The sequence below is a fragment of the Saccoglossus kowalevskii genome, chromosome 12, assembly GCF_978046115.1.
Source record: "Saccoglossus kowalevskii chromosome 12, keSacKowa6.1, whole genome shotgun sequence".
NCBI classification, from domain to species: Eukaryota; Metazoa; Hemichordata; class Enteropneusta; family Harrimaniidae; genus Saccoglossus; species Saccoglossus kowalevskii.
In genome coordinates this window covers 25,273,802-25,296,121 of record NC_140652.1, presented here as the reverse complement: position 1 = coordinate 25,296,121, position 22,320 = coordinate 25,273,802, and the positions used below count along the sequence as shown (strand labels likewise).

General features: G+C 37.1%; 1 protein-coding gene across 2 annotated transcripts; it reads left to right on the top strand.

The window, feature by feature from the left end:
* Positions 1–3,318: 3,318 nt before the first annotated feature.
* On the top strand, positions 3,319–15,655 carry LOC100372988 (kin of IRRE-like protein 2). Of its 2 annotated transcripts, XM_006821531.3 has the most exons (4): positions 3,319–3,560; positions 12,113–12,145; positions 12,651–12,976; positions 15,484–15,655. In XM_006821531.3, the coding sequence occupies exons 1-3, from the start codon at positions 3,452–3,454 to the stop codon at positions 12,971–12,973; spliced, it is 465 nt and encodes a 154-aa protein (XP_006821594.1). In that variant the 5' UTR covers positions 3,319–3,451; the 3' UTR covers positions 12,974–12,976; positions 15,484–15,655. The 2 variants fall into 2 exon arrangements, with proteins under 2 accessions (XP_006821594.1, XP_006821595.1); XM_006821532.3 differs by lacking the exon at positions 12,113–12,145.
* The last annotated feature ends 6,665 nt before the right edge of the window (positions 15,656–22,320 follow it).

Sequence of the window (22,320 nt, the reverse complement as noted above, 5' to 3'; positions counted from 1 at the left end):
TGGCGAGGATCATGAATTGATCGATTCATTAAAACTGTACGTCAGAACGTCGACTGTTTCTCTGTTTGCTGCTATTATTGAGTTCGTCTCGGAACGTTGTCACCCATAATCATAGTTAATCCGAATCGGAAAATGCGTTCGTATGTATCATGTAATTTGATCGATCGCTGTTTTCTAAACCAAATTTTAATGTGGTTCATATATCACCTCCGATAACACACATTCATATTAAAATATCTTTTTACGCTGAAAAGGAGCATTATAAATTACTTGAGTTTTATTTTGGAATTGTAAATGACGATATCTCATATTGATTTATGCGCATACATAATTTTCATTGAAGATGCATAAATAAACATAGACTTTGTGACTTGTTATACAGAATTATTGTGTATAACGACATGCGAATAAAATAAACTGTTCCAATTTATCTATGTTATCTTTTAAAGTCATTCCCAAAGCTACAATGGGATTACATATAAATATATATATTGACTGCCCCGTACGTTCTGTAGACGTTAAAAAAACGGTGTCTGCTAAGCTAACTCGTGAATGTATTGGCAAATTTTGAATAATGTGATATGTAATTTTGAAAGAATGCGTTATTTAAAATAGTATGCATATTATCGTGTAAATTCCCCGTGTTTATAACTAGAAGCGTAACAACAACACCAACGCACCTTCGGAATTGTCAATACTTCGTGTTTCGTGAATGATATGTAATTTTGAAAGAATGCGTTATTTAAAATAGTATGCATATTATCGTGTAAATTCCCCGTGTTTATAACTAGAAGCGTAACAACAACACCAACGCACCTTCGGAATTGTCAATACTTCGTGTTTCGTGCGATTCACGTAATTTATTTGCTCTCCAGTTAGTGTTCCATCCCCTCTCCGGCTGTCACTGCGACCACTGTTCCTTGGTTACACGGTTCGGGGGAACAAAACCAAATCTCGCCACTCTCTCGCTCTTAACGAGACCTCGTCGGCCATTTTTATCTAAGATCTATTCCTGGCTTTTGCCCAATCTCTTATTTGACCTATTGTGGATATCTATGTGCAATATGTACATATACTTGCAAATGAACAAAATCATGACAAAAACTCATTTATTTCATTGGTTATGATTGATATTATTCTTTTAGAATCGTACAAAATCTTGGGTGACTAAATATACCTAACTAAAAATGTCAACGGATATAATAACACTTGTTATTCTCATATTATCTTACATGTATTAAAATAAACAGATCGAAACTTGATTTGACCGCTATCAGTTGATAATGCAACCTTGAAATGATTTGCAATTCTTCCTCGTGAGACAAATATTGTTTTAAACAAATAGTGCTGAATTCAATAGATAGAATGAAATGAAAAGAACAAAACAAAAATGTTAATTCAAGTTGTACAAGCATATCTTTATTAAATTTTACACTATTCCCTGTAGTTGTACGTACAGTTACGAATAAGGCAAAATGGAAAATAATAAGAGAACCATAAACCATACAAAGATACGCTGCGTTGATAGTCAGGACCATAAATTAGAGTCCTCAGAACCTTCTGACGTGTCAGGTATGTACCAGGTGTCCGGAGCATTCCCTGCTCACTAATCAGACACATATAATTAGCAGATAAAATATTAATTAATGTCAAGGAACAAGTCATTGAGAATAAATGAAGGTCTTTATAATGACACTCTGACGAATCACATAACTATAATTAGAAAAAAAGTATTAATTAATGACATAAAACAAATAATTGACAACTTGTTTTATATTAAGTCATAATTAGGAATTCCAGCTTGCATATTTTGTGTGACAGCTGGCATATGTGGCAATCATTTGTTCATGCAATCTAAATAAACTTGTTTGAAACTATAATCGATATTCTGAGTATAGCTTGTTTCAATAGTTATGTCAATGCTATCGCACGACTGAATGTGTAATGCATTGTGTTTGATTGGCAGAGATTACGTTCTCTGTTACGTCCTTAGTGCCAGCTCTTCCTGGGTAAACCAGAAGCAGATAATCGGATAACCAGCCGTGTTATTCCAACTAAAGAGGCCATGAATGCATCTTTAATTTGCGTGCTGCCAAACCATCTGGAACAATTTTTTTTCCAGACACTGTCATGGTCATTAATTCAAATTTCGCGAATAACTACGATACATAACAGTATATGTTTCTCAAATCAGACGGAAATTACAAATAGTTTACTTACAGACAAGAGAACCCGAGAAAAGCATGACATAAGTGAAATACTCCATCGTCGCATGGAAAAATTCTCTACTCATTGTGACGGGCAATACACACACAACGTCCAATACGAACAGGAACAGAACACGGAACCAACAGTTTCCCAGTATTGTCCTGTCCGATAGGACGCCTTTGCCCAAAGCCCAATACCACGTGTTTGGTGTTTTAGCCAGAATTGCCCACAACCTCTCTGATGCTTGGCGAACAATCTAACCACTGTACCGTTCCCAGGTAATTCCTGGCGGCAGCCTGCAATATTACATTGGTAGACATTGATAAGAGTTTTGCGAAGGATACTTCAATTTGGAGTGGGATGGGTGGGGATGGGGGCTCTTCTGACTGGGTTTGATCAATCCATAAACAATGTAGACGTTCATATGTTCATGGGTCATTGTAGTTATAAACAAGTTTGTACAGTCTCTAAACAAATACAACACATAATGAAAATGACTTTATTGAGGCCGGTTCGGCGTCGCTTGAAATCGTCATCAGATCCAGTATGCTAAAATGAGACAATTTTGACGACAGGATGCGCACCTGTGACGGCGGAGTGACAACTACAATATTAGTTTCACCCCAAAAAGACGTCATCAACAACAAAAGAAATATGACCCCAGTTACTCGGTGTGTATAGAGTAAATTAACAGGGCCATTATGCCTGCTGCATTATCGATGATGTCAGATAACTAAAATCAGCCACTGACAAGAATTGCAATTATTAATAGTCTAGTTTATTGAAAGGAAAAGAAAAAAAAGTGCCATCTCGTTTATTAGGAATTCCTTTGTGACGAAGATGAAATGGCTGTTCTGTCAATTAAACACACCCATCTGCATTTTATTGACCAGAAGTTTACACAGCGCGTCACTACCTTACAGCCGATTGATACGAAATCTACATGACATCTGCATAGTTGCGCAACAAGCAGATCGTACCGTCAAAGTGACGTTTCAATTATTATAGCGTGTCACTAAATGAGAAGTTGAGGCGTGCTAATAGTGATTAGAACAGCTTTGCATGTTTTAAAAACACTTAAGTTTTGTTTCATTTGTATCATTCGGTGAAAAGAGTCCCAGCGAGACGAACGGAAACACCTCCCACGGTTTTAGAGATCGTTCATATAGCGCTGCAGTCTGCATCGACGTCACTTAGACAAACAGATCGACGACCGGACGGTTCGAGAGACGACTAGAAAATCATGAATTCAAGCAACGCCATGTACACCATACTGATAGTTTTTTCTACGACCACGCTTTTCTTCCTCACTGCCGATGCCTATCTAAACCAACCACAAAACCTTCGAAAAGGTATGTATAACCCTTCTCACTAGTACCGGGCGTGTAACACAGAATGTTTCCGCTAAGCAACCACATTTCACGAAGAATCACAGGTGTTCAGCAGTTAGGAATATTAAAAGCTGACAGTACTGATAAGAACATCGATTATTTATGTCGATAGCTTCTTACTAAATTTGGTGTGTCCGCGGAGCTTTGAGCAAATAATGTGTTGGATTTTATTCAATAATTTACCATGTATCGTTTGTGTATCGTCCTAATTCCCTTCCTGATGTTCGTAATATAAAGGGTACTTCAATAAGTACGTCTTATTTACATTTACTTGTACGTCGCTCCCATACTGTTATTACATATGAGTATTTCAATTATTTCGCCAAAACAAATATCACGTATATATACAATGTCGAACAAAACAAAAAACAGTGCGAGATTAGAAAAAAAGTCCTTGTGAAGTTGAACACATACGCGAGTGGAAATAGAACTGTTTGTTTTTGAACGATCCCATTGCAAGAACGTTCGGGCAGTTAATATCAGTTACGTGAACCGTAAACAATTGTGACAGAATGATTCGATTGTAATTAGAAATAAAATGTAATTAAAATTGAGATGCTCCTTGTAGTCTTCGGTGTTTGACTTTTCCTTCAAAAAGCATTTGACGTTCTTTTTTAATAATGTCACAGTTTAATGATACGTCCGAGTATCTAATACTAGTAGGTGATTTTCCGTACAACTGCGAGATCTCGCGAGATGCATGAAAGACGCGCGTCGAACGTCTGCCGCAAAAATCGAACGATTTGATTTTGAACTCGAATTTCTTTATTTCGTAGCGCACATCAACCGGCCGATCTTCGACAGAGGAATATTGCATTCGAATATCCTCACTTAATCGAAATTGCCCATCATCAAATGTGTACAGCACATTATTGACATGGAAATGTTCCCCAAAATACTTTCGCGTTTGTAGAATCTCTCGCGATGTTTGACGCCACTACGACGCTATGACCTTTGTTTGTCCTGTTTTTACGTTCGATTTCACGCATAACGCGTGATTCTCGCAGTGAACGGAAAATGGTCTATTAATAAATTGCTGAATAATACACGAGAACGAGGTCCATGGGATTTGGCGCTAAATAAGTATTTCAGCTACTGAACATTATTTGCCAAAATCCACTTTTGATGTGTTTCCAGTCGTATTATTAAGAGTAGAAGTTTATGGTAAACTTCAATCGCTCTGGACAGGTCATGAACAATTTATAAATTTGATCCTTCCGGCGCCATTTTGTAAATAAATTGTGACGCCACACTTCCGGCTAACCATATAAGGCAACGCACCATCGTTTGTCTAATTTGGAACACGAGTTGGGAATGTTTTATTCAATAACCACCAGTTGTTTATTTATGAAATAGTTGTGTATATCTTGTACAGTTTTGCTAACGTCCGATTTTTGATTCTGTTTTGTTTTATTGGAAATCTAACAACGACCTTTACATTTTACTATGTGACATTAAATTGTTTCGGCAATTTGAACGTGCGCCGGACTCCCCGGAATGTTGAAAATTAAATTAAAAAATAGCTCTGCAAGATTATTGATAAACAATACTTATTACCGAATAATTACATACAAGTTTCTATTGAACTCTGATAGCATTTGAGAAATATATCAAGAGTCATATTAAACAATTGTTTTTCTGGTCACGATTCCTCTTGTGACTTTTGAGCACATGGCGTACTCTGCCATCAACCATATGTCAGCTGCAGAGAACCGCTAACATCGAGAAAACATGCTGCAGTCAAAATATGATATAGAGGTATACCTTCGTGTCTTACACTCAGTGCACGCCCAGCTGGGTACACCAAATGCAGTAATCGTGCGAGCTCCGTGAACTCGAGCACAGACACACTTGATAGGAAATTAAATTCGGGAAAAGAAAACCCCTTGCGAGAACAATTGGAATAGATTCCAGACTTCAAATACTACAACCCAATTGTATTTTGATATTTTGAACTACTATTAATGATAACGAAAAATTGAACATCATCAGTTTGGAAAACATCAAATATTTAGTGGCTGTCACGTGGTATAAATACCACTTGCAGCTGGACATGATGATGAGGGATGGACTATAAACCGTGGCGCTTTGCATTATGGGAAACTACACTAGTACTTCACCACTACGCGATATGAATGTTAAGATATATGCAGTAGGTCCTCCGAGGGTTCTATTTAATATCATTTCGAAATAACATGTCCTGATTTATACCGTTTGATACTGGGACTTTTCTTGTATCACAACGATATAAACGGCATCAACATATTTAATTTGCCCTAGTTAGAGTCATTTACTTGGGATTTATGTCATTGAAAAAAAACATGGGTTTATTAAAAAATCATGCATATTTAATCAATAATCAATATCAATCATCAATAACCAAATCATACCCTAATTTCATCCTAAAGTCTTCGCGACATGTACTTACTGTGTACTGTGCAATTCACATGGAGCATACAGCCAGAAATAGTCATCTTGATTCAATTGTAAAATTAGAAGCCGTAACATGAAATATACATCAAATTTCAGTGGTAAAATGTCCCTATTCCGATCAGTTTTAAACCGATTGCTGTAATTTGTGTCGATTCGATTGTTATCATTTATTATAAGGTACTGTGCTACAATATTGTGCAATACGACTTTCAAAATGTCGTCGTATTTTGATTGTGTGTACTTAATTGTGATATATGGTCGTATACATTTAACTTTATTATTTAAATCTATTAGTATTATCATTTGCATTATGATATAATTGAAATAAACATGACTAGATCTTGTAAACTGTAATGAATATAATAATGTAATATTGAAAACTGAGTATTCTATATCAAATGGCTCGATCGTCGTGAAATATTGTTACCCAGGGTACACTATATCATAAGCTGCTGTGCCGTTCGACCTGTACCGTTTTACGTCGTTGTCATAGTAGGTACATATTATTTTACGCTACCAGAATCAAAGAACGTTTTCGAACCCTCATGCACGTGAATCGAAAATATATGAATTCGCGAATGTCGACTCGGAAACTTGAAAAAGTTCACCTACGTGTGATGGGTTGGCTATTGTATAAATACCACCAAAATGCACCCATACAAAAATACGACGACCTCAACTTCTATCTACATAAAGAAAAAAAGATTCTGTATCTCGTATATACACTATCCCGGTATACACTATATTCGTATACACTATTATAATATACCACCCGAATATGCACCAGTTGATGGGAATTAGCACCAGATATTTAATATTAGTAGACATCATTGGAGAATGTTTTTAATTGACGTCTAAGGTGACATACACTTGTCATTGGAAACAATTTGAAACAGCTCATCTCGTAGTTGCGTTCGGAAACTTTATGTCACGCGTCGATCGATACGTCAGCCGCAGAAACTATCTTCATAAATACTACATATGTATTCAATAATCCACAATATCAATTAGAGTCACAATTCTAATATAAGAAACGCGAGATGTCTGCTTTCAATGAAAAATGTGTCTGGAAAAAAACACAACACAATCAATAACTGTTATTGAAATATTGAATTCGATCAAAGTTTCCATGGAAACAAATCGGACCGTTATTATTAAATGTGAAAGACGCATAAATGTAACGAGATGTAGAAATGATTCATGGTAATAATATACCTGCAATTATGTGCGTACACTTTCCAACCGAAGGTCAACGCTAAAGTAGTTAATGGAGTAACACGGTATCACAGAAAACAGTTGTATACAATACTACATGTAACGAAGCATGCTGTTCTAATAATAAATAATTAATACCTAGGAATGGATATTAATTCATTTAATGTTGCCATCAATATTCCCCCGGGGTCGGTAAATGCCGAATGAAATATGATAACAGTTTTTATTGATGGGTGATCAGTTGTTGACACAACGCATGTTATTAAGTTAAACTATTATTTATTGATGTATCTAGTAATACCTATATAGGATTTCTCGTCTAATAGGTTTTACACTGTAATACACCATTCACTATAAATCGCGCCCTCCAGTGGCAAAACTCTTCTGTGACGTCAAAATGGCGTCTTCGAGTTGTGTAGTCGTTCCTCGTCTATGAGATGCTAAATATTCAAAACAGATTAAAACGATTTCAACGCTTTGACCGGTTTTCGTGTTATGGAAACGCTTCATTGATAAAGGGCGCGATTTAGTTTTTTTTAGGGACTTTTACCCCATTCGATGACGTTGTTCACTATTTGCTTTTTAAAAAGTAGACAAGTTTATTTAATGTTTATGGGTACGTGATCCATTGGTCCTATGTGTAATAAGATAGTCCTCCTTTTCTACTTGGAGTGTTTACATTGTTGTCTAGAGAAAGTTGTAGTGTGGGACACCATCAAGTCCCCCAGAATGCATCATCACCGCCACCAGGACGTTAGTTATATTTAAAGCGCGGTAGTCATCGCGCTGCGCATGTTCGAGATATATGGGTCTCATATAAACAAAGGTGGCGACTTTGACTGTTGCGCAGATCAACGAGTACGAACTGACACGTTTCCAAGCTTTAATTAGGTAATTTTCATGTGATTCAGAAAGTATCGAAGAAGTCACCGGAGGTAATTGGTGCAACTCGCGCCCAGGTCAAACCCCATACTTGTGATTTCCATTTGAAGATTGCATTGGATTGTGGAAAAATTAATGTTTATCAACACAAATGCGCAGCGCGACGACCACCGCGCTTTAACAAAACATAATTTTCCAGTTAAAGCAATTCTTCCTTTGTTCACTCTCAACTTGAACGCAGGATATCAATTTTCAGAAAATGAGAGAACAGCGTTAAAACAATTCGTTTTATCACAGATTATATATTGTAAACCAATTTATTTTCACCACAGAAAAATATTTCGAGAATTTCGATATTCATAGAAATCGTGTAATTTTGTAGCAGTGAAAATAAAATATGGCGTCCTACTAAACAGAATGTCAGCGACTTGGTCTTCACGACTGTCATAAAACGGCTTACAACTGAACAACGCTGTTTCAATCATTTATTTTGGACTCTTTATATTAACTTCATTGTGAATATGAAACACATATTGAATGTGAATTTGTATCTTATTGGCGAAACCTGATGTTTTCTCTTAATTACACTGGCCCTTACACCTCACTCGCACACTGGGAATTATCATACGCGTCGACATTCTGCGTTTCTCTTATCTAATCGAGGATCGCTACAAGATTTATAGACAATTACAAATTTGTGTTTCAAATGTTTTTTTTTAAAATAATGACGCAATGATCAGTTATGATAAGTAGGGCATGTGACTTTCTCTTCAGTGTTGCCATGGAAACTTAGATGATATTCCCGATACAACGCCACGCCTTCTGGATTGGGTACACAGATAGTATTGATGGCGCATTTTGACTGATTGAACTTTTATTTCGAAAAGGCAGATGTGAAAAAATGAATTTAAGAAAGCGCTTAGGTGCAACAAGACACACATCCACAACGAGAACAAATTACACTGTAACCTCGTTAGAACGACCATATTTAGGACCTAGAATTAGTTTGTTATAGTGAAGTGCTCACTATAATGAAGGACGTACATTGGGTTTGTTATGAGCGGGAGACATGCAATGTGTTCATTATATGAAAAATTCGTTATAACGATCTTCATTGTAATGAGGTTAGAGCGTATATGTAGTATGTTCTGTAGTAGATACAAAATTACTTGGAAAGTATATGAGATCCAAACCGTTTGTTTTGTAATTGTTCTTCAAACATCAATTTTAAACCAAGACGAATAACACCCATTCTATCATATGACATTGATTGATAACCGCCGACGCATCGATGGCTCATCGTCACTATGAAATGACGTCACTATCGCAAAGCAATACATATTGCATGCCGGGAATTACTAAAAGTGAGAGACACACATTGTATCGATTCTATTCTGTGACAAGTAATATAAAAGACCCGTAAGCGAATTCCAACTCAATTACAAATGATCACGACAAACACGGTGAGGGCAAAATGTTCTTGTAGAATAGGCGTTAAACAAATGAAATTCGGAAGTACAAATGAAATAGGAATTATACGTTTGTACGCGCAAAAACGTAAAGTAGAAGTCTTTTCATAAATAAAAATACTCCCAGTGAATTTAAAGATATTCACTTTTTTGGGAAAATGACGATTGTATTTTCGTGGCTGCCATTTTGCCAACTATTAGAATACGTTTAAAATTTGATTATATCGTAGAGATATTATACCATTTCACAAATTGTTGATTAGTGACACAGGGTGAAGAAATAATATAACACTTTTGGTTAGTCTGAAATATTCCGAAAATCTTGTTTTAAAAAATGAGAAAAAGGTTATCTTTTGTTTGACAGTGAGTTTCTTGGAATAGCTCTAAAATGATCTAAAAAAATCACATGATAGTACAGCGATCCCGATAAAGATTTTAGAATAATCTCTGAGTGCAACTTTGAACAAGAACAAGTACCTAATTAATGTGTTTATTGTAACTGAATGATTGTTATTATATTTAGAGTTTTCAATGTCTTTAAAACTTTCAGACATCTCAATTTCGTTAGAAACGTGATACTGTGGACAATATGAAAATATATTGAATTCAATGAAGAGTTGATGACATATGACTGTGTCATGTTTTTAAAACAAATCCAAGATGTATGTGTGTTACTGACTCTGCCATGACTAGCTAAGCGTCAAACACAATTAAAGTGCGGCAGTCGTCGTGCCGCGTCCTGTTCGACATGGGACTCATAGCGACGTATACAACGCGTGAAAAATACATTGTTTATTTACATGAAATTCGAACACGCATTGCGCGACGACCACCACGCTTTAATCTTTCAGAGATTAGTTACAATCTAACAAGGGTCCGATACAATCTAATAATGGGCCCAAAACAAGTAATCTCCAAGTTTTTTTTTTTATATATAACATATATTTGTCATTGCGTTATATACCACAATATGATGGCATGCATCAGTTTCTTCCATTTTTTTTGTTTGAATCTTCAAAACCGTGTTATCTGTATGAATGCTACTCGAGTAATACAAATACAGTATGTGTTTCCACCGGCTAAAAATTCAACGATGGTTTGAATATTATTATTTTTTCAGCGCACTTCTGTCATAATATTCCTCACATTTCTGTTGCTGCATATATATTACCTTATTAAATCCGGTGTTGCGTCTCAGACTCGGTACTTATTATAAAAGGCTTATTAGTTACTGCAGAGACACAAACATAATCGATAAAAGAAAAAAAAACGTGGTATGATTATCCCGGTTCTGATTACAAGGGCATTCATATGATTCTTTTACATTTCGTATTCACATGTTGCTAACGCCTCGTTATCATGCCCCGTGTTTTATTCTAATCAGTGGCATGTTGGTTTCATCGTAATATAACTCTTCCAACGCTTATACTTTCCACAGCAAAAACCAATGCATAATTACGACACACACATTGACGCTCCTTGGAATTAATTTTACATAAAAATACAACTTTTTTTTGTGTGACATCAAAGCCGCGACTGGTTTACGCAAAGCTGTAGGGTGGCGTTCACATGTTGGAGGTTATTTCTTTTTTTTTTAGTTTTTAATATGTTTGGAATATAGATTATTATTATACATCCGTCACCGTAGCACCATGAGTTACAGCGTGTCGTAATCTTTAGGTATTTTCATCCTACCATATAAGGAAATGCGAATTCCAAATATTGAATAATAACGCGCGTAAGCGTCCTCTAATAATAAAAACAAAGTTTTAACATGGCTGCCACTAGGATTTGACCTGACTTCACACAAAGAAGTTCGCTGATTCTATTCTAAACTTTTTGGATTTCGGCATTCCCATGATGTATCCTTGGAAGGGAAAGATGTATAATAATACGGTTATTACGAGAATACCTCAAATTATGCACTCAGACAATACGCCGCGCATCGACCTTAGCTGCACGTTGGTCTTCGTGCATACTTTCATATTGATTTAAAGTGTAATATCATTAGTGCAATGGCTGATCTAACATTACGTTGGGAAGGGGGGGGGGTGAGTTGTGACAAATTCATGTGTTTCTATGCGTCATATTGGTCTCAGTCTGGTTATCTGCTCTTATTTCGTGGGTATTTTGTCGCTGTTATAGAGAAAAAGCATGGTTCCACGAAATAAGAGAAATGCAACAAAGCTTACTGGTCCAGTTAATCTCCATTTTGAGCAAGGAGTCACGTGCCCATATTTTCAACTTTTCGGCAGTTTTCATGGTGTATTATTTGTTACTTGTCAAACTTTCACTGCAACTTTTTTTTGTTTAAACATTTCCATTAATACGAAAGTTTCACCGTGGATGATTTATTTCTACACAACTGTCATATTACCATGTACGTATTTTTTTCAGCACTTATTAATTAATCTTTCTTTTCAGGTTCTAATTTAATTTAATTTGTTTTAGGTTGTGCTCATTTCTTACTATGTTTTTCTTCTTCTTAACTATTGGATCATTTAATTCTAGTAGTGCCACACCAAGGAAAACGAGGGTATTATTTCGGTAATGTTATACTGTTAATTTAGCTCCGTCATGATTGTGTTGTTGTAAATTGTAAAATTGTAAATGTCCACCCCCACACACTCACAAACCTCACTCCCGATAATCAAGATCAATGCACTTCCCGTGTTAGTCAATTCATGATGTGAACAGTGTAATATTGTTATTTATTTCTAAAATAATCACGAACAGGACTAGTAATGTTTCCAAACTACCATGATAAAGTTGCAAGATTCCTCCAGTATACTTTGAGGAAACATGAACACTGAAGTTGCAACTTTATTCCCGTAAACACTACCCTCAAAGAATTCCACGTACTAAAGTAACTGTAAAGCACCAGCAAAAAATATTAAGTAACAAATCACATGCACAAATATATTAATATAAAATATCAATGGTTGTATGTTAATTTTAACATAACAATAATCTATTGTTTATTTATACTGTGCCTTGAGCTGTAATTATTCGATAATTATTCATAGTCATGTTTTTTTTTTGTATTTACCAGTACAACGAGGTGGACAACAACACTTCATCGAAGAGCCCACCGACGTGACCGCAATGGCAGGGGAAGACGCCGTCTTTGGATGCTCAGTTGAACACCTCAAAGGCACGGTGTCATGGGCCAAGGAACAGACCGACCTACTCACATTCAAACGGATGGTATTGAAAGACGCAAGTCATTATTCATTGGAAGGCGCTGGTAACGATTACGATTTGGTCATCAAAGGAGTTAAAGCCAGTGACGCCGGTGTATATAACTGCTTCGTGACTGCCTCAGGCGGTGACGAATCCTTGAAATCTAAAGATGCTATTCTTACCGTTCTGTAATTGGTAAGCGTGGTTTCGTAAACTCTGCCCCAATGCACATTTTCAGAATGTCGACGTCGTGCTCTCTAGCAGCGACGATTCTCTCCTGTTACGAAAACAATAACGTAGTTAGGCTCCGGGGTTTGAGTCAACGCAACGTTGTTCTTAACTAATATAACGTACGTGAAATGCATTCCCGTTTTCAGAATCTTTTCGTCGCAAGAGGGCGCGAATTGTAAGTTAGTATTTGATGGTAGGTCCATTTATAGGTTGGTGTGTGGTTTACGTGACTCCTAGATTGGATAATGTCGATTTGTCGACCACATTGCCCGCTACAATGTTGTGAAGCAGATGTGAGTCCCGTGTCCAGATCTCAAAGTGAACTCTGCCAGATTCGTTAGAACGTTACCCCTACCTAATAAAAAATGGATGCATTCGTCATAGAATTCATAACTGTAAATACGTTCACATGAACACATGTCGGGGTTTCTTTCGAGAGTGCAGCGTAGCAAACACAGCAACAGCGCCACCACCGCTCTAGTCTGACAGTTCAGGCTCTAAGTCGTTTTCAAGTTTCCTAGATAATAAAGTAATCATACCTGGGAAGGTGCATATACCTGCAGCCCAAGGAGTGGATACTACCCTGGAAATACCTTCTAATCCATATCCCTTCCGAAAGAACAGAATTGTCAAAATGGATATTCCTTTTTCACTTAATTTCGCGAAAAATGTATAGTTACTCATTTTTCTCCATTTGTCATATTTCGCATGTTACGAGTCGTTTTTTTCACTCCGGAGAGCGATTTTTAAAGCAACACATTGAAACTTGAAATAATGAATTGTTTGTTGACTGAAAATGATTTCAAACAGATTGACCTCCTTGTGGAACGAAGACTGAAAAAATACACTCGTTTCTCTAATAACTCCATAACTAAAAAAAACGGACTCCGTTGAGCGCCACACTTTAATACGTTCCCAATGGATGTGCAGCACCGGGTCTCACAGGGTGCCGGAGTAATGATGCCACATCCGGGCCACCATTTTTTTTTCAGGTGGTTGGGGGTGCCAGTAAACAAATATACCTCCTGCAGAACTCCGTGAAGTCACATATTCTTGTACTAATCTGAGGATAGTTACGGCAATATTAATATTATATCCATATATTTGCCACGTTTAACTGTATTTGAACTTCAATGGCAACTTCTTGATAATGAATTTGAACACACACAACCAGGATAAAGTACCAGGATGTGTGACCTTTTGGGGGTAATAAAAGCATCTTCACAAAATTCACATTGATGATAACATCTGGTTAGATTTGATGTTACTCATTGAATTAGATTTCTGGGAAGCGTTGGTCATCAAAGTTGTTTCATAGGAAACAAGCGCGCTGTGCACAGAGTGCAGAAAACCCGGGATTTGCGAAATTGGTGCGGATCGTTTTAGAGACATACTCTTGGGTCAAAAGTTCACAAATCAGTATTTCTAGTTTTACGTATCACTCGGACTAGCCCGCCTCCTTCAACCCTTTTCCCATATTGATTCTCCTGGTGTTTAATCGAGCGGAGGTTGACCAATGCATCACTCGCGTCAATTGTTCAAAGCACTTGTTTCACAACAGCGGGAGCACAATGCGACAATCATTCTGGCCGCTAATTTTACGAGTGGTGGTCCCCACGAGGATGCCTTGTGACAGGCCCAATTGTGTACAGACTGCTATAACAGCAACCACAACAAAAGAGTAATTTTATCGAACTCAATGTGTAGATTTACCTAAGTCGCATTCCAAAATTAGGTGACGATTTCCCCGTTGATGCCGTCTGAGGTCAATGTGAAGTCACCTTAATAGTCGACACGTCAATGAAAACTTTGCTTTTGTTAACGTCGTATTATTATATTCGCAATTTGTGAAATCAAAATCAAACCCTCGTGAAAACTGTATTTGTTCAACCAAGGTTAAACGATGCAGTTCCGCAGTACACACTTCACAAAAAAAAACAGGAGCCCAAAACAACAACACATATCAATCACCATGGTAACACTTTCCCCAGTGCGACTGTCATCTACAATATTTACAATCGCAATTTCACAGAATTGACGCCTTTACGGAATGAGAATGTCAGTAACGCCTTTCGATCGAACTAATTTGTTACATCCTCTTAGCATTTCGCTGGGATTTAACAGTAAAACGATGATACCGAGAACCAGACACCGCCATCCGTGGTGTGCAAAATATTAATAATTAGAACGCCACAGCGACTTCCACGCGTAATGTTCGATAGGGGTTCCATGTATACAACGCCTTTAAAAACATTGTTTGTTTCATGAAAGCGGGCGTTTTATTCGGATATAAGAACTAAGTTATAATGAAATGAATTAAATAATAACAAAGACACTCAAAAAAGTATGTTCTAGTGACTTTGATAATACCCACTGTCCATTCTCGCTTGTGACTAACTCTCTTACACCATGGGTTATTGAAACTCTATCTGACAATTTCTTATTATCATTATTTTATTTCATTTCCACAGAGATTGGCAGAGACTTGAATGGTGGATAGAAAACGGGGCATCACGTGGTGTTGAAATAGAGCATGCGCTGAACACACATTTACGTCATTATATATAACTGTCTTTTCTTCACAAATCTTTGAAACCACTTTTGTAATCTGACATTTGACTCAATAAACTAAATTCAACTTTGTTCCCTGCGTTACTTTTTTTGTAAAATCCGCCAATTCTGAATGTTATCTCTGCTTATGTGTGAAAACATTCTTCTCCTGTGGGTTGGCTCTCCATAAGAACCCGGTCAGTGATTTTTTCTCAAGAGTTAGTTCCACGTCTTTGTTGAAAACACACTCCAATGCCGACACAAGGGACATCGTAATTACCGCTGTATAGGTGAAATGAATTGAGAGTAAAACTATAATATGTCCCCTTTCACTCTAATATAGATGTCGCCTAGCGAAGGACTTAATCTGGTGAAATACGTCACTTTTTGACTCTTCGAATTTCAAGAGGCCTAGGATATGCTTACACAAATAATAACATTATAATCTTGGCACAATAGAATCATAAAAGCGAAATAAACGCTCGGTACCGTAACGGTTAAGCCAACATCTCCGCTGTCCTAGTATTTGAAATGCACATATTGGGTTCAGCTCATTGTAACGTAACGCTTGATACTTGAAAGGTGTCGAATTTACAGAAAGTATGTTACCATGACGATGTCACAATTATCCATTTTTAGCTCCGATATAGGTGATTGTCCGTCGTCCGTCAACTATTGTATTGTCGACTTTCTCTTGAAAACTATCAGCTCAATTGCTTTGGTCTTTGAGCGGGACCTCTGCTAGATTTGTATATTTTCCGTAACGATATCTTCAATTCTCTATTTTGGCGAATATTTTTGTAATTTTTGGTAGAAATGCTATTTTAGAGTTCTTCTTGAAAACTACTATCTCAATTGCTTTCATTCTTTTTATGTAGGTACATTGGATGGGCATTTGTCAGATTTGTTCATTTCGTAACGATATTTTCAATTTTCGATTTTTTGGTTAATATTTTTGGAATTTTTGATAAAAAATGCTATTTTCGACTATTTCTTGAAAACTACCAGCTCAGCTGCTTTGATATGTTATATTTAAGTACGTTGGGTGGACCTTTATCATATTTGTTTCATGTCATTTCATGCCGATATCATTTATTCTCTATTTTTTTTGCAAATATTTTTTAGTGATTTTTAGGTAAAAAATGATATTTTCGAAGTCTTCTTGCACACTGCCAATTATTTTTGTGAACAATTTGTTTAATGTAATAATATTGACATATTCTGGACAGCCAAAACCAAACTACGTTTTTGTGGGTGTGCGTTGCTCGACTTGGATACCACAGTGAATATTCTTGTAGGACAGCGGAACTATTTCGACGTCAGGTCGCTTGTATATAGATATAACTAACATAGGAATTAAAATTTGGATTTGTATCAAGGCGCGGGTCATATCACTCCCTCTATTCTCATGACAACCTCTTGCAGGGAGTACCAATTAAGCTTATATTTCAAACATTGTTAGTTAATGTGTTACCAGAATAAGCAAAGTTATGATTTTGGCTGAAACTGAACCAGAGAGTTTTGAAATAGCGGACGGATACATTTGAGTGAATAGGCAGCTTGAAAATACCAGTGTAGTTAAGATAACTTCTTTTTGGGACTTTCTACGTTTGGTAGGACGCTGTTTACAAATCACTCTTGTTAATTTGTCAAAGTGTGGTAATCAACTAATCAATTTGATTTCATACAAACAACTGTATTCATCCGCCCGCGTTGCATATATAGCATATCGAACACTGTCCACATTCATAATTATGAAGTGTTTTCTAAATCAACGTTATCCTATTCAGTTTAGACGTCTTATAGATTAAATCGTGAACGGCGTTATGGACTAATTAATATCTGCCATGATTAAACCTTCACTGAAACACGTCTCTTCGATGCGTGTCTGACTTCCCGTAGGCTTCATGTGAGCACCCTGTAATTGGAGTTATCTCTGTGGCTGTCAGCACTGCCGTTAATTGGGATGCCATGGAACAACCGACCGTGATGTTCATTTCAATTGAATGGACTCGAAGAGATTCAGCGTTTAAGATTCTTAACCCAAACAATGGAACGGTATTGTCTATTGACCACGGCCCGTACATTGGACAATGGAGATAGAACAAAAAAATCATATTTGACAATCGGTGATCCGGCTAAATAAACTATATTTATCTCCAAAAGCCCGAGACTCTGACAACTAAACGGCGGGTGTTCTAAGGGAATTCGTCTTTACATTCAACTCGGTGTTTATGCGCAAAAGAACACGCTCAATAGGTCAATAGCAGATTTGTTATAGAGACGAACATATCAAACGATCCCTTGTATTTTCAATTGTCATACGATGCCCAGTCGTAGAATTAAGGCAATTACAATTTATCTCAAGCTAACAACCCTCACCTTAAATCGGCGCCAGTCAATTGGGTTCACAAGGAAACAATCAATCGACATATTCCTGTCGATATACTAGCTTCTATAAATATATATACAATTACAAATCTTTGAAGTACACTAATACACTGGACACACGAACGACATTAGAGTCTTTTTCGTTTATTGCAAATCAATGTGCCTGGTCAATTGTAACCTAATGCGAAAATTTTCTGCTGATTGTTTTATTGGAACGTTGACTTTATTTGGATACGTCCTTTTTAAATTTAAATTAAGATTTAAATAAGTTATGTTAGCTGCACCGAGACAGTCCATTTGAGTGCATGAGCCAGTGACAGAAAGTGAACAGTGTGTCAACTAGTTCGAATACGCGCTATGCGACGACCGCCGCCCTTTAAATGGCTGTCGCGTCGCGTCCTGTTCGATATGGGACTCATAGCGAGGTACACAACGCGTGTAAAATACATTGTCTGTTCACATGAAATTCAAACACGCGCTGCGTACTTCGTTATGGTTTTATATCGAATAGGACACGGTGCGACAACCACGGTCCTTTTAATCATTTGTGCTCATCATAAGTTACATTCATACTTTTATCTTCAACATGTAAATTTAAAATAAATTTGGGTTGAAAAGTTCCAATAACTGTTCATAATACTGTGACATGAACTCGAAGTCGTTTAAGGGTAACTTTTTGTGTACCTCTATAGCAACACAATTTAACCGTATACGTTCCTATGCATTCTGCATTCTGGATATAACTTGACGATTATTCTACATTGAGATATCCGGCTATCGAGTGTGCAATAACTGTAATGTTGCCAGTTAGTCTGACATTGACTGAAACAACACCGTACTGCTTTTGTGTATCGCATATCACCCACCATCATGGCTGTTACGTGTATGCATGATCGATCAATCGGACGTACCAGCAATAATGCTACAAATGGTCGCCAATGTCTGCACTTCTTCCTGCATGCTACGTGTCATATCCGATGATATTACACATTACAATCCTCTATACACAAAATGTGGCAATGTTATAAGCGTCAATTATTTTTTTCTGGTTATGATGAGTAGCGTTGTTATACTAGTATGCTGAGAAAATATCATCGCCTCAAAACCTTAAAGCGGGGAGTCGTCACCTGCACATGCGTCATATGGCCATAGCGTGTCATTGTTTACAAACAAGCGTCAACCTTTGCGTTTTAGCGTGTGTTGTTATCTTCGCTTGGGACTCAATTCCCGCGCGTGCGCAGGTGACGACCCTCCCGCTTTAATTTCGTTCAACGTATCTTGCTATTACACTAGTCAATAGCAATGTGTGACACGTTACTGTTCGTTACACAGAGTCACTTGCCACACACTATACATGTTATGGGATAGTAGAAAAGACATATCCAAATAATACCCCAATTCATAGTCATTTAGGTTATGTCCAAGTACAAGAATGCAAAACAAATGACTGACAAACAGCCCACGATACAATACACCCTAAGTTGCGCCCTCTAGTGAGGGTCCCTTCTATGACGTCAAATGACGCACACGTGCATGTTTATTTGTATATACGTTTGTATCTGGAATATACAATCTTTCCTGGTGAACGACTGTATATAAAATCTATGTTGACGCTTTGAATGATCTTTGTAAAAAAAAAAAACAATACAAGAAACGACTGTTGTAAGGGGCGCGACTTTTAGAAAAGGTATATTTTACGATCAGCTCGCGATGGAGGTGAACGGCCACTCGGCCATCGATATTACTTTCAGACGTTGACGTCACTGATTACGACAATTCACAGACGTATTGCCGACTAATGGAGACATGCGGACGAAACTTAATTCGATTTATGGTGCGAGAAATTCTGAATTGTTTTTTTTTACGTACGCATTAAGCGTACGTTGACGTAAAGGTCGAAAGTGAGTTTAATCACCTCTCGTTTTCATATACAAAAGAAATTACGGGTTTATAGCTAAACTTTATTCAACAGAAATGTAAATTATTCGTTGAAATTGTAGTTCTTTGATTCAAAGCGACTTGCTTCAGATAAATAGAACACAAAAAAACTTAGAGGGTAAATATAGTTAGCAGGGAACGTATTTTTTATTATAGTATTTTAGTGTAGTACTACTCTAGTGCGTGGCAATTTCATCATAACTGCTGCGTACGTACACGGCCAAATTGCAACACAACGCCGGGGTTGCGTACGTACACGGCCAAAGTGCAACACAACGCCGGGGTTGCGTACGTACACGGCCAAAGTGCAACACAACGCCGGGGTTGCGTACGTACACGGCCAAAGTGCAACATAACGCCGGGGTTGCGTACGTACACGGCCAAAGTGAAACACAACGCCATTCTGCAGGTGCCAGCAGGTAATAAGTAGTATTTGTGTTACCACTGAATTAGAGCTAAAAATACACAACAGCGTACAACATACAAGTGGTTGATGTCCATTTAATAAAACGGTGACAAACACAGATACGCGGTTGGTAAACACTACGTGAAAAATCAGATGAGATTTGTTCTATGTGTTTTTTTTTTCTCTATATTTTCCGGACTGCATCACAAGTCTACACGGCAACTTGACATGGGAACCAGTTCATGCTAGACGCGTGTCGCTGTGAGAACTGTGCGTTAAAGCGGGAAGGTCGTCATCTGCTCACGCGCGGGAATTGAGTCCCACGCGATGATAACAACACACGCTAAGAACGCAAAGGCTCATGGGTAGACACTTGTTTGTAAACAATGACACGCTATGGCCATCTGACGCATGCGTAGGTGACGACTTACCCGCTTTAATTGCTTGATTACAAGGTGTGTATTTCACATTCAAAATACGTAAAACTCCTTACATTGGTAAGATAGGAGGAACTCATTGCTTATTCATCGCACGCGGTGGTTCAATCGACAATACCTACACGTACATGTGTAATACAATACACCGTGCACCAGAGTGTATTTTACCTGTCATGACAGACATTGTAGGTCATACATTTTCAAAAATCTAAGAATAGATTATTATTATTATTATGATATCAGATTATTAATCATAATCTAAGGACTCCGAGGTATGTCGATGGATATTAAAGGGTCTGTACGTTTTATGCTAAATTAAGGGTTGAGCATTATACATTCGGGGGGGGGTAAAAACTGTGACTGGTTAAATTATTGTTATCCTTCAACTTGGTTTTAAACTGGATGTTTTTAAGGATAATATTGCTATAATTTTCTAATATAATGTGTTTTGTTTATGAACATAAAGCCCTTAATTGTAGAATTATTCCCAGCCATCATTCAATGTTCTTCACCGGAAACGGTTGGAGTCGATATAGTAACAAAAGATGATGTTAAATTTTATCTAAAACTGGATAATAAACAAACTGAACACACGAGTGGTAAAAAATTAAACTTATTGAGAAGGTCAAAATTTGACCTACTTTTACACGAAATTACCGTGTTATGCACGATTGTGCAATACTCGTTACTAATGAATACGTTGTTGGTTGCCCCCGCTACGACTATTTGTTGTTTCTGTGTGTGACATGATATTGTTGTCCGAGCACCTCAGTTGACGTCATCATGGTTATCATTTGTGTTCATATTTATTCGTATTCCAATAAAAGTATACATTTTTAATTCTTGATATGAAAAAAACAAAACAAAAAATACAGTTAGTTAATGCACGGACATTTCTTGGTCAAGCACAAGGCGGAGCGCGCTGGTCTCGATGGTCTCGTTGTTTAGTATTTAAATTTGATTTATCGCTGACCTGCCGACAACTGATTCACACATATCCTGCTAGCTCAAAAAGATTAAGTATAAAGTATTAATGCTTGGTCTTATCAACGTCGCGTGTCTCTTAAAGCGCGGTGGTCGTCGCGCAGCGCGTGTTTGGTTTTCATGTAAATAAACAATGTATTTTAAACGCGTTGTATATGTCGCTATGAGTCCCATATCGAACAGGACGCGGCGCGACGACCACCGCCGTTTAAGTTAACTTGCTGAATATCTCAATTTAAACTTCTGGTCTTTATGGAAATGTCTGGTTTGTTGGGAACCACTTTCTGGATTTATAATTAATACATAGTACCCGGATTTATTTCAGTTTATAAAACGTACGTACCGTGCAAATACGTGTTTTATATCAATTGGAAATTGGTAGTTTTTTTAAAATATATTTTATGAAATATTTTCAAATACCAGTGTTACAAAATACATGATATAATTTAAATATGATGCAATATGTACGGTAGTCGGTTGAAATTAAACACTTTTAACGACAGGAAACTGTATCTACACGATATAAAACAAATATCCATACTTTTAATTTACCTGATAGTATTAATAACCCACTTCTCGATGACAGGACATATTATTTTGCA